Source organism: Hetaerina americana, unplaced genomic scaffold (genome assembly GCF_022747635.1).
Source record: "Hetaerina americana unplaced genomic scaffold, ioHetAmer1.1.p SCAF_20, whole genome shotgun sequence".
Taxonomy (NCBI): domain Eukaryota; kingdom Metazoa; phylum Arthropoda; class Insecta; order Odonata; family Calopterygidae; genus Hetaerina; species Hetaerina americana.
Window position 1 is genome coordinate 2855114 of NW_027286764.1, and position 18205 is coordinate 2873318.

General features: G+C 41.2%; 1 protein-coding gene across 1 annotated transcript in view; it reads right to left on the bottom strand.

Moving 5' to 3' along the window:
• Positions 1–18205, bottom strand: part of LOC139688538 (tetratricopeptide repeat protein 17-like) — a 53536-nt gene that overhangs the window by 24316 nt on the left and 11015 nt on the right. The window contains exons 4-5 of the mRNA XM_071586070.1: positions 14559–14968; positions 11035–11247 (exon numbers count right to left, since the gene is read on the bottom strand). Coding sequence (XP_071442171.1) covers positions 11035–11247; positions 14559–14968 — 623 coding nt within the window. The remainder of the gene's footprint in view (positions 1–11034; positions 11248–14558; positions 14969–18205) is intronic.

Below are 18205 nucleotides of genomic sequence, written 5' to 3' on the forward strand. Positions count from 1 at the left end.
TGAAGTCCGAGGTGCCCAAGGAGGCGTGCCCAGGAATCGAACCCAGGCATCTCCAGTCAGCAGTCCAATGCTCTACCCCTAGATTACCATGACCAATTATAGGTCTATGCTATATACATTTTTCATGCCAGTAAAATGATTAAATGTGGTTCAATTGAGTGGTTTAAGATGAGATCACACAGATAAGGCTGTGAATATGAGAATGCTAATGAATCTCATGTCTGCAAACGGTACTCCTGAAAAATATCGTTAAGGTGGGCCATTTTCCCAAGAAAATGGACCACTATAGCTTTTGATTTGATTTCACCCTCATGTATGAGTGATGACATACTTCTAACCACGGTAGGAGCGAGGTGGAACTGCGCGTCCCGGTCCATGAGGAAACCATCCCGTACCTCTCTAGGAAATAACCTGTAAATACGTATAATGGAGCCAGTGGTTGACACAAAATTGAGAAATGGGAAACCTGGAGTATGAGAGAAAGAGAGAGAGAGTGTGAAAGTGAATGGAACAGAGTCCTTCCACGTAGCACCCAGCACTCTCTCAATCACAGCCACTCAAGGCTTTTGTGATGATAAGCCATGAGTTGGAAGTTTTCAGATGTATCCACACCTCTGATCATGCGCAACTTCGTTTGCATCGCATATTGTACCAAGATACTTAAGCCAATAAATATTATTTTTATTACAGTAGAAACAGGAAAATGCCTCTGGATAACACAAATTTATCAAAAAACGTTATTTCTTTGACAATTTAATAGTATAAAAAGAATGTCTGGAGGGAAAATGTTGGTGCTAATACAACATAATATCCTTTAATGAGTACACTAGTTGGTACTAATGTCCTATCTACTAATATTGTCAATGAGTGCAAAGTATAACCTGTCGTCCTCTCTTCACATTTAATACACTACCTGTACTTTGCACACATATCTTTGTGTGTTTACTCCATGTTAAACACAATTTGTCAACACATAATGCGAAAAGCATGAATTCTTATGAGACTAGATCCCAGAATGATTTTCATAGCCCATAAGTACAGACTCATACCACTGCACAGAACCAAATCGCATGGAATTAATGTTTTAGCAAATTGATGCCTCCCATGGACTATGACCTTGACGTGGTGAAAAGAATCGTGCATTCTGATAACCCCTGGAGCTGTGCTGGCGGGAGCAATAATAATAGGTCGAAGGTTAGGAGCCAGACAAAAGGTAGTCCATGCAGCGTCTGTTCCTCAGTGAGGTGGCTGCAATGGCGCCTGACCCCAGTGGGGTGGCCAGTAAGTGATGGTGTCACGTTAAAAACACCATTGAGAAAGGCAACGGGTAACCACCTCAATTATCATTTCAAAGAATATGATGCTGGACAGAATTGAGAATATGAGTCCTGGCAACTATGGGGCTCAGCCCAATTGGCCGTGTGTCATGCCTGGCAGTGGGGGATGCAAGGCTTTTGCGGTCATCATATTCCGAAACCCTTGCAAGGGAACACTGACAGCAGCAGAACAGAAGACGTACGAGAAGAAGACCACATTAGTTAGAATAGGAACATGGAATGTTAGGACAATGATGAGGATAGGGAAATTGGAGAATGTTAAGCGAGAGATGGAAAGGGGAAAAATAGATATTTAAGGTCTATGCGACGTGAGATGGAAGGATAGCGGGGATTACTGGAGTGATAATTATAGAATAAGATACGGCGGCTGGGACGATAGCCAACGAGGGGTTGCCATAATATTGAATAAAAAGGATAGGGAGAAGAGGAGTCAACATACATTTAGAGCAAGCAACGGATAGAATATTACTAGTAGATATAGCAGCAGAATGGACAATCTTGGTCATTGTTCAGGTATACTTGCCACCCAGCAACCATACAGAGGAAGAGGTCGATAGGATATACGGTCAGTTATAGGACATATTCGCGTGTGTTGCTGCAGGGAAACATTTGATAGTGATGGGGGATTGGAATGCGATGTTAGGCAAAGAAAGAGATGGTGATGAGGTGGGGGACTACGGTTTAGGCACGAGGAATGATCGCTTGGAGAAAGCAGTTGAGTTCTGCAGGAGACAGGAGTTAGTCATTAACAACACTTGGTTTAGACACCACAAAAGGTGCAGGTATATATGGAAAATGCCCAGTTCCTCAGAAAGGTATCAGTCAGATTATATTCTGGTTTGGTAGGGATTTAGGAACAGTCTGATAAATTCGCACAGCTTCCCGGGAGCGGATGCGGACTCTGACGCAATTTAGTTTTTATGAAGTGTACAGTCCTTTTCAAAAAGATAAGGCAGGGGCAGCGGTTTAGGGAATGGAATGTAGAGGTATTAAATGGATTTTTAAGGAAGGAGTATCAGCAGGCTGTAGAGAAAATCATGGATGACAGTAAAGAGCGGAGTACTCTCAAAGAAAAATGGGAATGTATCAAGAAAGGGATATCAAAAGCTGTAAAAGAAACTATCCTTGGATCACGGATGAGATGATTAAAAAGATAGATGAGAGAAGGAAATGGAAGAATGTAAACACAACGGTTAGGCAGAAGGAAGTACAAGGAGTTGAATAATAATTGGAGACAGGTAACAAATAAAGCAAAAGTAGCAAAGTGGAAGACTTAGTGGGAGGATATGGAAAGTTTGCATAGGAAGGGTGAAATTGGTGTCATATACAAGAAGGTTAAAACACTATCAGGAAGTAAGAACGGAAGATCAGTGTTAACAGTTAGAGAAAAGTCAGGAAAGATAATAGCTGCAACAGAAGAGCTGATCCTAAAGAGCTGGAAGGAATATACATAAGAACTGTACAGTAAAAAACTTAGACCAACAAGCTTAGACAAAGAAAGAAAACATGACTTTAGATGAAGATAGCTTACGTACAAGCATATTCGACGATGGGATAGAAAGGGCATTAAGGGAGATGAAATCAAATAAGGTCTTGGAGGCAGTCAACGTTCCTGTGGAACTATTAAAAGGTTCAGGAAAGTTTGGGTGGATGAGTCTATATGGACGAATTCATAGTAACTATGAGGAAGGGATCCGGCCGAATGACTTTGTGAGTTGGTGTTAGTTCCTATTTCGAAAAATGTAAAGGCTACATCATGTGAGGACTACAGAACAATAAGTTTGATATCCCACACAGCTAAGGTTGTCCTCAGGATCATAATCAAAAGGATAGAGAGTAGGGCAAATGTTTACAAAGGGGATGATCAGTTTGGGTTAAGGAAGGGGAGAGGTACACGTGATGCCATTGCAGTAATGAGATTACTAATCGAGAGGAATATAGAATACAATCAGGACATATTTGCTGGTTTTGTAGATTTTGAAAAGACATTTGGTAGAGTGAATTGGGAAAACTAATGAGTATATTGCAGAAAATAGGAATAGATTGGAGGGAAAGGAAACTAATCCGCAACCTGTACATGTCTCAGACTGCTCAGGTGCGGGTGGGGAACGGGGAGTCCGGATGGGCAGTGTTAGGAAAAGGTGTAAAGGCAGGGTTGCCCATTATCACCAGTGCTGTTCAACGTATATTTGGAGGAAATAATTAAAGAGGCAGGGGAAGGACTGGCAGTAGGAATAACAATCGGTGGGGAATTCATAAAATCAGTTTTGCAGATGATCAGCACTTAACCCTAGCGATAACACTTTAATACTTGTCTTTACTCCAGGACTTTTGTTTTTAATAATATTATGTACAAGGGTGGTACAATAAGTCATTAGAATGAAGTAGAAAAAACAATTTTTTGGTCTTTTTTTTATTTTTCAACATAATCTCCTTTAAACTCTATGCATTTGTCCAAGCGTTTTTTCATTTTTTTAAGCCATCTAAAAAGTGGGATTTTGAAAGCTCCTCCAAATAGGCATTTGTTTGATCGATTACTTCCGCGTTAGACGTAAACCTTCGTCCGCCAAGCCATTTCTTCAAGTCTGGAAATAAGGAATAGTCACTGGGGGCCAAATCTGGTGAATACGGTGGGTGTTATCATAATTGAAACTTTAATTCTATATTTTTAGCCATCGCAACTGTGCAGGTGTGCAACCGTGCATTGTCTCGATGAAGGAGAATCTTTTCTTTTTCAGATGAGGACGCTTTTCCTTGATTTCCTTGCTCAGCCATTTCAATAATGACGCATAATACTCTTCTGTTATCATTGTTCCCTTTTTCAAGTAATCAATGCAGATGATTCCACGAGCATCCCAAGAGACCGTGGCCATAACCTTACTGGCCGACTTGACTGTCTTCGCCTTTAGAAATCCAATGTTTTGACTGATGGTTTGCCTCTGGAGTGTATTGGTGTATCCATGTTTCATCAACAGTTACACATCGACGCAGAAACTCATCAGGATTGCGACGGAAAAGCATCAAAACAACCTCATAGTCGCCCACACGTTTGCGTTCATTCTCCGCTGCGAGTAAATGTGGCACCCATCCTGCCGAGATTTTTTTTCACGCCTAATTTTTCATGCAAAATTGAAGCTACTGTCCCTTGTGATAGGCATATGGCTTCTACTATTTCGCACACTTAGAGTCGTCAATCACTTAACATCATATCCTACATGTTGTCAATCATTTCGGGGGTAGACACTTCCACAGGGCGTCCGGATCTCCATTCATCTTTTGTGGATGTGCAACCGCGTTTAAACTCATTCACCCAATTGATTGATTTCTTCTGGCGTCAACCCTTTCAAATATAAATGTTTAATCACTCTCGAAACCCATTTTTATAGACAAATTAAAGTTCTTTACTTAAATTGATGACAATAACCAAACTATATGATTATACAGCTGAAACTTTAACAGCTGACTAGTTAGGAGTGTTATTTAATGGAAAAAATTTATTTTCGATACTACGAACACCATCTCTTGGATTTTCTAACGACTTTTTGCACCACATTCATATTAATTGCTGTTTATGAACTTTCTGATTTTGATACTTCATATGTTTAGGCAAATGTGGGAGGAAGAGGCTATATGGGCTCATTCGTAGTATTTATGAGGAAGGAATCTGGCTGGAAGACTTTGTGAGATCAGTTTTAGTTCCTATTCCATAAAAGGTAAAGGCTACATCATGTGAGGACTACAGGGCAATTAGTTTGATATCCCACGCAGCTAAAGTTGTTCTCAGGATCATAAACAAAAGGATAGAGCGTAAGGCAAATGATTACTTAGGGGATGATCAGTTTGGGTTTAGGAAGGGGAGAGGTACGCGTGATGCCATTGCAGTAATGAGATTATTAATCGAGAGGAATATAGAACACAACCAGGAGGTATTTGCCTGTTTCGTAGATTTCGAAAAAGCGTTTGATAGAGTAAATTGGGAAAAACTAATGAGTATATTGCAGAAAATAGGAATAGATTGGAGGGAAAGGAGGCTAATCTGCAATCTGTACATGTCTCAGACTGCCCAGGTGAGGGTGGGAAACGGGGAGTCAGGATGGGCAGTGTTAGGAAGGGGTGTAAGGCAGGGTTGCCCATTATCACCGTTGCTGTTCAACCTGTACGCAGAAGAAATGATCAAAGAGGCATGGGAAGAACTCGAGGTAGGAATGAAAGTGGGCGGGGAAGTCGTAAAATCAGTTAGGTTTGCTGATGACCAAGCTTTATTTTGTCAGTCAGCCAAGGGATTGCAAGCATTGCTGAGCGAATTGGAAATTCAGTGCGACAGATATGGGATGAGAATCAATATTAATAAAACAAAGGTTATGCGATTTTCTAGGAAGAAAAAGGCTAAGCTAAACATTAAAATAGGAGGGCAAAAACTACAGCAGGTAGAACAGTTTACGTATCTCGGAAGTGTTTTGGACCAACACAGTCATAGTAGTAGGGACGTAAGGAGAAGAATTGCGCTAGGCAAAGAGGCTTTCACAAGGAGGAGGGAGTTGATGAGAAGGACGTTGAATAAGGATATTAAGAAAATACTCGTAAAAACTTTGATATGGAGCATAGCTATGTACGGTGCGGAAACATGGTCATTGAAGCAGGAGGATGGACATAGATTGGAGGCTTTTGAAACGTGGGTTTGGAGAAGAATGGAGAAGGTGAAATGGACAGAGAAGAAAACAAATGAGGATGTACTTGGAATGGTGGGCGAAGATAGGGGTTTGATGGGAGAAATCCTGTGGAGGCAGGAAAAGTGGTTGAAGGCGGTATTGACCAGCAGTGCGATGTTGAAGACTGTGATAGAGGGGAGAATGTTAGGCAAACGAGGAAAGTGAAGGAACAGGATAGGGATGTTGGACGGGATGAAGGGAGGAAGAAAGTACTCAGAGATGAAGAGGGGTCTCATGTAGAGTAGGATACTGGATTTTGTATTTTGTTAGGAATCACAAAATATGTATTTAGTAGCTGGGTCCATCCACAAACCTACCTTGACCGGTAGATTACCTCATAATAATAATATGTCATATATCACATGCTTTGATCTCTAAGCAAATAAACCATTTTATAATTGCAATATTTACAGGGGCGTAATGGTATTTACTGAAGTAATGGTCAACACATGTCATGAACACCACAAATGATAATAAGTAGTTACATTAGGAATATGTATGCATGTATGTACCTCAAAGAGTGGGACCCACATTTGACATTTGCCAAGAGAATATGTATTTTGTACCTTATAGTGAGTCATCCCTTAAATGGGGACAATCTAATATTTATAGAACTACAGATAGTTTAGTAATATAAAATCATTATTGATTGATGATTACTATGCATAAAAGTACTTACCACTGAAAAGGTAGTCTTGAAATGAAGTTACAGGATATTGAAGAGCCAAGCATAAAAAGGCTTTCTTTTTCTATCACCCCCTTCCCTCCATCTTTAACTTATTCATTAATATGTTCAGGTACCATAACTGTTGACAAATGTCCTTACACTACAATTGCAGCACTCTGAACATTGCGAATCCACTTTTGAACCTCCTTTAATCACTATGAAAAATAATACAAATTACTTCCCTTCAAAATGAACTGCATAGCTCTAGAAAATAAAAAGTTTTCCCCATGCTCCTAATAAACTCAATGGAAGATTTTTTTATTGCAAACTATGACAAAAAAAAAGTTTGTATTTGGGCAGATATGTGTTCTGTGCAATAAATGCGCGAACCGGTACAATCTGGCGGCCATGATGCGGACTACAGCCCCACCCACTAGCGGCGCTAGTCGCCTTTTAACCCAATGAGGAGATGTCTGTGCTTGGTGGATCGTCGAGCCGTGCCTATGGTGCCTGCCAGTCACGTTAGTTCCTTTTGTCCTCTTTTACTGTTTGTCGAAAATGGACGTTGACAAAATCACGGAGCAACGAATCAACATCAAGTATTTTGTTGAAGTGGGGTAAAAGTCATCAAGAAACTACTGAATTGTCGACAGCGGTTTACGTTGATAATGCTCTGAAGAAGAAATCATCCGTTTTCAAGTGGAGTAAGCGTTTTAAAGATGACCACGCCACGGATGATGCAAGGCCAGGACGACCTTCGACCACCTCCTGTGTTGACGACAGCATTGATCGTGTGCGGTCCCTTGTCTTCACCAATCATCGAAAAACTGCCCGAATGATAGCTGAACTGAGTTGAGGAAAATCAACAGTGCAGACTATTTTAAGAGAACACGATGGATGGATCCTTCACCATGACAATGCACCCGGACATTCAGTATTGATTGATCGCTAGTCACAAAATTCAATCGCCATCCTTGATCATCCTCCTCATTCACCAGATCCCGCCCCCTGCAACTTGTTCCTATTCCTAAAATGCAAAAATATGATGAGGGGACATCACTGGGAAGATATGGACACAATAAAGCAAGAAACGACTGGAAAACTAAAAAGGCTAACTGCCGAGGACTTCCGAGGGTGCTTTAAACAAAAGAGGGAAAGAAGATGGAATAAGTCCATAGCAACGAATGGAGAATACTTTGAAGGGGACAAAATCGATGCAGACTAAATTTTGCAAAATAAATTTTTTATGGCCTCAGTTCCCATATTTATTGGACAGAGTAGTTCAGCATGGGTCAAATAAGGCATTTCACAATTCCTTCTCTTGCCACGAACAGAAGAACATGAATCTCATGAAAAATACTAATTTTATCATTTGAATAACTGATCGAAGCACTTTTCCACTTGATAAAATTTTTTATTTTATGACCGAGTTTCCATGAATTACATCATCATCAGGTAACAAACTGAAGTTGTGTGCAGGCTTATATACATTCCAGAAGGGGGGTAGAGGATGAGGTAGGAAATGAGGGGGGAGGGGGGAAGGGGAAGAGGGGGGGAGGGGGGAGACAAGGGAGACATTTGCAAGAAATAGCGGAAACAGCATTTTGACCTTGTTAAAAAACAGCCACATGCCTAAAGCACATTTTGACCACGAACTAAATATAATTAAACGCATCACCATCAACAATTGTGATTCCGATTTAAAAGTGCTACATTAATCGAATAAATGCAAAAAATTAGATGCGTTGGAACAATTGGAAAATTTCCAACGAGTAAAGGAGAAAACCCCCCTCTTCAATGACATGCAGTTCACTTCCTCCTCCTTCCCCTTCCTTTCCATCAACTTTTGTTGGTAAACTTTGACCGCGCGTGACAAACAACACCCCAGCCCTTAAGTGCCTCCCCCCCTGTGTATGTTAAGTGGGGGTATTCCACCACCACCCCTCCAGAAGGGCCTAATCCTTGGCCTCAAAACCCCAGCCCGCCTACTGGTGTCGTTCCGGCAACTGATGGTTTATTGGAGACTGCCGCCATCCACCCAAGACGACCACTTCGCACCCTAAGACTAGTTGTATTGTTTATTGAACAAGGTCAAAATGCTGTTTCCACTATTTCTTGTAAACGCCTCCCTGTCTCCCCCCCCCCTCTTTCCCTTCCTCCATCTCTCTCCTCTCCCCCCTCGTTTCCTACCACGTCCTCTCCCCTCCTTCCGGAATCTTAAATGTATATGAGACGGCACACAACTTCAGTTTATTACCTGATGATGATGTAATACATCGAAACCTGGTCGTAAAATAAAAATATTTTTATCAAGTGGAAAAGTGCTTCGATCAGTTATTCATTATGTTCGACTTCCACCGCATCACGCCTGAAGCTACTCAATTTATCATTTGAAGTGAGCATGCTCCTTTGAGAACCCTTTGCTACACCAGAAGTACCACCAAATACGACCTATATTTTATAATAGCATGAGCCATTTGGTCATAAAAAACTACATTCCCTAAGAAAGTTTTCAACAATGTTTTTAGCTTCCTACAAACTACAGTGAAACTAGCACTTTGCATTATGAGCAAAAATTATTGTAAAAAATGAATTGGTGGACGAGAGACTTTACCCTTAATGAGCGGAGAGGGGGATTCCTGGGGTGATTAAGCATCTGCTGCTTCAGTCTGCATTTGGCACACATTTCGCTGTCCTCTTTGTGTTCCTGGTTATTTACACATTCCTCCAAACTTGAGTTTAGACCTGTTACACGCGATTTTTTTCCCACAAAGAGTAATAATCCTTGAAAAAACGTCACCAAAGCAATGCCGCCAGAAGACAGCCAAAAGAGACAAAAATTACCATTTGAATGAGACATAAAATCATTGAAAAGCGAGAATGAGATGTAAGAGAGCCTGATCTAGCATGGAAACACAATCAGTCTACATCAGCAATTTGCACTATGCTCCAGAACAAGGACATTTGGGGGAAGCAATGAATAAAGTCCAAGAAGAGAAGAACTAGCGTCCTCTCAGCATTGTGAGGCATGGTAAAGCAGCAAGCTGTGGCGCAAAGGCAGCAGAGGACTTCTTCTTCAATTTCAACAAGCTCAAACATTCTGAGAGTTATCGGCAGCAACAGGTTTCCAATTGCTACAAAACGAGTCTCTCCTTGAAAAATATGCTGTAGCAACCCAATACAACAAAAGAGGAGAGTGCATTGCCCAGCCACAACCCTTTTTACCCGACACGGCTACTTTCACTCTCCTTGGTAAAGAAAATGTAATTATGGTGCAGAAATTATAAATTGAAGGAAAGAGGAGTTTTTATACTTACTGAGCAATTAAGCCAAGGAATACATCCAAATAAGTGCAAACCAACAAAAATCATAATTCAAGGAAGAATCTGTCCCAATCTATAAGTGCACTATTGTTATAATATTGGAGAATGCACAAAACGCATATCTGAACATCTTCGTAGACTAACTTTTGTCTAGCCTTTGGTTTTGTTATGTTGCATGTTACACTGGGAGGATATCACCATATGTAGAAGGGCCTATTCAGTGCGTGCTATCCTTGAAGGGGGGTTGTGCCTATGTTTAGTGCCACCATTCCTACAGAGTTTAGTGATAATTGCACCGCTTGGATTTTTGGCATGGGTTAGCCAAAAAGTATTCTCAGCTATGTAGCTTTTAGATCAACCTTGATGGGCACACCAAATAGATTTACATAGCAACATCTGTAAATATACACATCACAATTACCTCTTTCATTGATTGCCTAATTGATGATATGTGAATCTCAATTACCTTGGCTTGGCGTACCAATGGATTCTCATGCAAGAGCAACAACATAAGCAGGAATATTTTCATTCTGAAAAATGTTTTCTGCGACCTTGTCACCCACTGGGATGCACGACACAGGACCAAATGGAAAGGGCTGGCTTGGTCTGAGGGCTGTTTGCCCATTTGGGTGTGCCATGTGCAAACACACTCCACTCAAAATGGCTTCAACATTCAGTCAAACAGTTTGCTTCGGTAGTGTTGTTTGAGTGTTTCCTTTATGGAAATCAGCTTATTTATGTGGATGGATCACCTTTGGTGAATTATCAATCTATGTTATCCTTTTTTATTCTAAATAATTAGCAGCCGTAGAAATTGCATGAGGGTAAAATCCAAATTCTGTACATTGCATTCAACTACGGAATAAACTAACAAGGTGATGCAATTCCTGTGAGTCTATTATAAACTTTAAATCTATTTTTGGCTACATGGTTAGGTAAGCAAAAGGTTCATGTCTTGACAAACAAGGCACGCAATAAAATACCCAAAACTTAGGTACCTGTTGTAATCACTCAAGAGTGCATATGCATTTGCGAGTGCAAGGTGAGTGGCAGGTGGTGCAGTGCGCAGTGGAAGGTGCTCCATAGGTTCCGATGGTAGTGAGAATGCAGCATGGTCTACAGCAGCATGGAGGATGATGGCAGCCTCGGCAGGGCGGCCACTGGACAGGAGCACCCAGCCCATTTGTGCCAGGCCCACATCTCGGTGCTTACTACCAACCAAAGAACAATACAGAGCATTATGCATGTAAATTGAAAACACATACGCCTGCTGCACTATGATGGCATTGTGCCTGCTTCACTGGTCACGCATATACCAAATATCGAATTGCACAACTGGCCTTGATATTTTAGACTCCACATAATATCAAATGAAATATTCACCATATGTTTCCACAATCAAGATAATATTTAGCCTCACCTTTTCCACTTTGCAGCAAGAGATGGTTCATAAAAGACGTTTTTTTAATAATTCAGAAAAAGGTCACAAGGATAATAAAGAATTGTCATTCATATGATAGACATGTCTTATTAATTTTGCCTTAAATTAATAACTAATACTAACTGAGGGAATTTGACTGCTTCCACCTTACACCTTGCCTTCTTTGGTTTATAGCACACCAGATGCTCCACTGCCATCATTTTAAAGGCCAAATCTACCATCATCAAATACAGTATAGGATTTGCATAAGGCTGCATTACATAGAAAAATCTGCAACACAGCCTCCACCATGAATATGTATTCGCATCCAAAAAGTATAATGTGCCACTCAAATGCAAACTGCCATCAATTGAGCAAGGAGGCCATTGAAATACATTTAGAAGAGCATAATATTAACTATGTGACTTGATATGCTCTAGATTAGTGGTTCCCAAAGTGGGTGCTGCACCCCCCGTGGGGTGGTGCTCCAGTCTACGGGGGTGAATAGAGGCAAAAGGAGCTGCCGGAGGGTCCTGACTATGTGACATTTGTGAAGGCTCGGTAACCTTCCTTATGTCTCCATTTTAAAGCTTTGCTGTCAAAGTTTACATTGTTTCCTGCATCTGGAAGTAATTTAAACCATGTGTACACTTACATTTTAAATTAGGAATGGTTGAAAAATATTTCCAAGCTTTTCCCGCACAAGGGAAACCTTCGGAGAGGTTTAATTTCATTTAGTCTATCGCTGGCACAACTTCACGACACGGAGTTCTTTGGCAGTAAGATTCAGTGTGAATAAAGCGAGTCTGACTCCAGAGAGGAATCAGTTCACCTGATAATTAGATTTGGCATTTTTAAATTAAATATTTACGTAGATAATCATTTTCCAAACACTTCGGTTCCCATGATATTATCAAGGCTGTATTGGTAAGTTACTTTTCATTCATTGCATGATATCATTCTTGTTATAGTACTCTTATATAATTTTTTGTATTATTTTATGATGGCGAAGTACATTGTAAAAGGAAATGGCCAATATATTGTTTGTTTTCATGAAATGGTAATATATAGTTCAAAAAGAGGACCTTTTCTCTCATACTTGGTGTACATATGCTTGAACTTTCACTTTGCCGGATAGATATCAATTAAATAAATTCCCGCTTCACTGATCTAAGTCACAGTTTAGCTGTCATTGTGCATTTCCTTGAAGCATATCTTTTTTCAAATAATGGGTAATATTCACAATAATTCTTTGAATAAAAAGAAAACTTTGGCAATATTTCACCTTTACGAGTAAATTGAGTGGTAAACATTATTCTTCACAAAATTCCTCTGGATAATATATCATCAAATGAAAAGTTGGCCTTGATATGGAATAAACTTAAGTTGAACCAACGCAAAAACAAGTATCCAAAAATTGAACCAAAGCCAATTTCACCGCCACATTCCCTTGAACTGTCTTTCTGATGAATACAATCTAGGGAATTTCCCTAATTAAGCCAGAAGAGCAAGCTGGTCTGGGTGATGATGATTTGATGGTCTTTTGTGACCATTTAGCCGCCGTGCAGAAAAATATGATGCAGCGATTTGAGGATCTTCTTTTGTCGGTAATGCCAGACTGGGTGAACAATCCATACGTAGATATTGAGGAAGTTACAGTATTAGAGGGAGAATTAATTGGCCTGCAAAATGACATTGAATTGAAACCGAAGTTTAACATATATTATCAAAAATTATGGTTACCATAAGAGGTTTCCCATTGTTACCCTGCATAATGGATGGTGGTTAAAAAACTCTTTCTTGCATTTTTGACTTCATATTTGGTGGAACGTGGTTTTAGTGCAGTCATTCAGCTTATTTCCAAGGAGGAAACAGACTTTAAGTCTGTGAACGCGGTGATTTAAGATTTCTGCTGAGTGATATGAAAGTTGGACACCTGGCATCAGGTCATCAAGGCTATCCATCCCCTTCAAATTTTATTTGATGGAAATATGTTATTAAAATAGGCAATAGAATCTCCTTAAATAACTTCTAGACCATGAAAAACTATAATGAATCGTCACTTAATTGTTTAACTAATTTTAACAAAATATGATGGGTTATCTTATTTTCATACATTGAAAATATTCATGTTATATAGTTGTTTAATTTAAGTAAATAAATGGCATGTTAACTTCTAAAAAAAATTTTTTTTAATTATTTGTTTTGATAATTTATTTTTATGTAAAAAGTATATTCTCACCTAAGTTCCTTTTATTGCGCATTAAGTCTTTTGCATAAATGTGATATGAAAACTATACTTCTATAGGATTGCAAATACGCATTTGATTAGTCTTTGTTTTTAATTTTAATATTTCAATGTTCCTCATTTGGCTATTTTGTTTTATGATTTTGATTATTACTTTAAAGCGATCGACTAGGTGGCGTTCAGTATATGTTTATGGATCTAAAAAGCTCGGCTCAATTTGGTGGCTCGAAAAGTTTGACAAACGCTGCTCTAGACCAGTCATGGAAGCCCATGAATCTCAAGCCCCAAATCATGAAGAACACATGAACTAAATATATAGGACTGGCACCAACCAATCAGGAGTTCCCAGACTCAAATGGGAGAGGCATACAAAGTCAATAAAACTTGGGCTGAACACCCAACACGCCGAGGACACTGGTAGACTTAGCCTTTGAAATGTTGAGTAGTGGAAGTGGTTATCAGGGGAGGCGATCGACAGCCGAGGTCATTTGCACCATTAGGGATGGACAGGAAAGGATGAAGGGTGGAGAGAAACCCAACGTCAGCCAGCATTAGCCTACTCTTAACAGAAGGCGCCTTGGGGTCTGAAGCTTTATGTTCCATCCCACGGACGGCGTACACACTCAAAGTGCTCTCCACAAAGCACCTCAAGTAGGAATTGGGATACCACAGAATATCTGCTGTCTCCAGGATTTGAACCCGGGCCCTCTGGGTGGAAAGCCAGTATGCTAGCCACTGCAACATTCTGATCCCCTTGAAAGGTCGAAAAAGACTTCATCCATTCAATGGCAATTTCATATAAATATCACTCCTCAACTCTGTCACAATACTGCCACCACCACCAACCCACTCACCTGGGAGAGAGATGAACCGCACGCCTTGCGCACTCAATGGCCCGAGGTGCATTGCCCACAATTCGCCAGAAGAGGGATGCCAGGTTGTGTAGGGGCCATGAGGTGCCATTGTTTGCCAGTGCCAGTCCCACCTGGCATCCAAACTGGTAGATCCTCCAGCTGGGTTCTAAATCCCCCGATGGGGGCGGAGGGGGGGATGGCGGTGGTGGCTTGGTCAACGTGGACGACTGAGAGGTTGGCAGCACTGGGCCCCCCTCGCCACCGGGGGATTTCCTCTGCTCACCCCCACCCTCAGGCCAGTCACCCGCCTGCCACTCCATGAAAATGGGGCTCTTGCGCAGGTGAAACAAAAAGGCAGACTCCAGGGAAGGCTCGGGATTCATTGACAGGTTCAGCCTCTCCTTCAAACCCTAGGGCGGAGGCAACAACAAAACGAACATGAGAGGGGATTGATGGGGCACACTAAACAACGAGGTATGTTAAAGCAACACCATGACACCCAATTCCAGCATAAGGAAGACTAAAAGGCGGAATATCAAAGTAAGCATGGAGGTCAACCTTCTGACTCAGCTAGTGCATTTTTCTCACTGTTATGGCATCCCAATCGTGAACACTACATTTCAGTCAATTGATGTACGATAGATAGTTATCTCATGCTCCCAAATTCAAAAGCAAATCCATCAATTGGTACCGTATTTTATTTCAGATCAATCTGAAAATAGGACTTTGCATCAGAATTTTAACAATAATATAACAAAGACAATTACAAACACCCAAGCGCTTGGTGGAGGAAAACCCACCCAGGCAGGAATCAAACCCATGACCTCTGGGTTGGCAGCCGAGGACCTTCTCCCGTTGCCACCTTGTGCGGTAATACATATTTTAATGGAAGCACTGCCTTCTGCTATTGAAACAAATGCTTTTTCTCTTTCATTTGATCCACTCAGCAAATTTGAGCTTATGTATAGGTACATAGAACAGACCTTTAACTTCAGCAGGGATGAAAAGGCCTCAGAGCACATGCGCCCAGCCAGGGGCTGATTCTTCTCGTGGGCAAGCAGCTGTGTGGCTGCGGGTGTTTTTTTCTAGTGATATGGTAAACTTATAATAAACAGATATAAGGTATAATCTTTAAGAGGCCACATGGCATAGTGGGACTGAAATGCATGTGCTCATACACACACTATGATGACCTTGTACATCAAAAGAGTCAAATGAAACATTGTTATGAGGGAATATTGGCTTAGTAGATAGAGCATTGGCTGAACGAAAAACCTCATATTCTATGTGGACAACTTCAGCTAAATCCAAATTGTGCAATTTTCTTCACCAGAACTTCATGGGAAACTGCAGATGGCACAGGCACAACCGGATAAATCAGGTCGGTAATGTAGCACTCTGATGATGGTCACGGGATTGAGTGATGCTGACATGGCATCAACTTTAGTGGCTCAGTCCATAGGAAACAGGATGTCCAGCAAAGAGTGGTTCATGAATATCCCTCTTCAATTCCAAATACTTCCTTCCAACCTACATTCCATCCCACATCCCTATCACCTATTCCTGCCCCTTCCTTGTTTGCCAAACATTCTCCCTTCTATCACAGTCTTCAACATCCCCCTACCAATTAATGTGCTCTGCATACAGGGTTCGTCCGGAAAATAAGTGTACTGACTCCTGGGCTGGGCACGCCGCTCCAGGCACGCCCAGCACCGCTCTGACGGGCTGTGATTGGAGGGGGGTATGTTGGCAAGCGACGCTGAAAAAGGCAGTCGGCTCTGAGCTGTGGTGTAGTGAGGAGCTCTGTTAACGCGAACCTCCACGCTCGACCCACGTCACGGAACGCAATGCCGAAGTTTTTGGAGCAGCGTTATTCCATCAAATTTGCGGTAAAGCTTGGGAAATCGTCTACCGAAACTGTCGGTATGATTAACCAGGCTTACAGGGAGTCAGCCATGTCCAGAAACATGATCTTTCGGTGGCACAAGATGTTCGTGGAGGGCAGAGAAGAGGTCGACGACGAGTCTTCGAGAGGTTCCCGATGATGCCTTCGCGGGAGCGTTCCAGGAATGGGAACGCCGCTGGAACAAGTGTATCGACTCACAAGGGTCCTATTTTGAGGAATATTAGCTTAAGATATGTAAAAGTGTAATACATTTTTTTTCCTGAGCTCAGTACACTTATTTTGCGGACGAACCCTGTATATTTCCTGCCTCTTTTTGATTTTTCCTAACAATCCTCCCTTCTCTCTCACCATACCACTTCCTCATTTGTTTTCCTTTCGATCCACTTAACCTTCCTCATTCTTCTCCACACCCACATCTGTCAAATACCTCCAATCTACCACACCTATCATCCTGCTACATTGACCATATTTCTGCGCCATAAAAAAATCACACTCCAAATCAAAGTTTGGACAAGCCTTTTCTTAATATCCTTACTCTACATTCTCATCAATTCCCTCCTCCTTCATACACGACTGAATTCCCCGATAATGACCTTGAGTCATCCCAACTACCCACAAAATACCGGTTCGGATTTCCCCAAACCTTTTCGCCCCTAGACCCTTTCGCACCAGAATTCTTCCCTAAAAGCCACCACAGATCCCTAAATCCTCTGGCACCGGAATTCGTCTCTTTCCAACTTGAAGGTAAAAATACGTCTCGAAGTCTTTCCTCTGCAACCATTGATCTACGTGAACGATATGTGGCTCCAAGTAAATTCCTTAACAATCAATTAACCTTATGCGACATTTTTAGATCTCACCCTCGTTCTTTTCAAATAATTTACCTCAACGCCCAAAGTCTCTCTGCACACCTTGACGAATTGTGCCAACTTCTACCTGACAACGAAGTTCATGCAATTTCCATCGCTGAGACTTGGCTTAAGCCTCATATGCCTACCTCATCCATCGACATTCCTGGCTACAACTTCTATCGACATGATCGTGTTGGCAAGGGTGGTGGAGGCGTAGGTGTCTACGTGAGAAAAGATCTCTCATTCAAAATTATATCAAAAAGTTCTTCCATTTACTGGAAAAGACCCGAGTTTGCATTCTTAGAGATAACCTTCAACCTAAAAAAAATTCTTTTAGGCATAGTTTACCGCCCACCCAAGGTAGGTTATTTTTCCGACTTGGAAGAAGCATTATCTTCCCCCATTCCGACCTATGACCATGTTATTCTTACCGGTGACTTCAATGCCAACTTTCTTTCCTCAACTCATGACTCTAAAACAATTACTAACTCCATGTCATACCTCGGTCTTAGCATACTTCCCCTAGAACCTACCCATCATGCATCTTCATCAGCCACTTGGCTTGATGCAATAATTACAGCCAACCCTCACAAAATCACAACATATGGGCAACTTTCTGCCCCAGGAATATCCATGCATGATGTATTATTTTTAACATACTCAGTTAGATGTCCTAAATTTAAGCAGAAATTCATTCTTACTCGCGATTTCAAGTCCATAGATGACAAAGACCTAGTATCCGATGCGGCTACCATTCCATGGCAGTCTATAGAATTCATCGACGACATAGATAAAAAAGTAGAACTATTTAATACGTTCTTAAATGATCTAGGAGACAAACATGCACCGTTTGGAAAAATCCGACTGTCCAAACCACGCTCCCCTTGGAT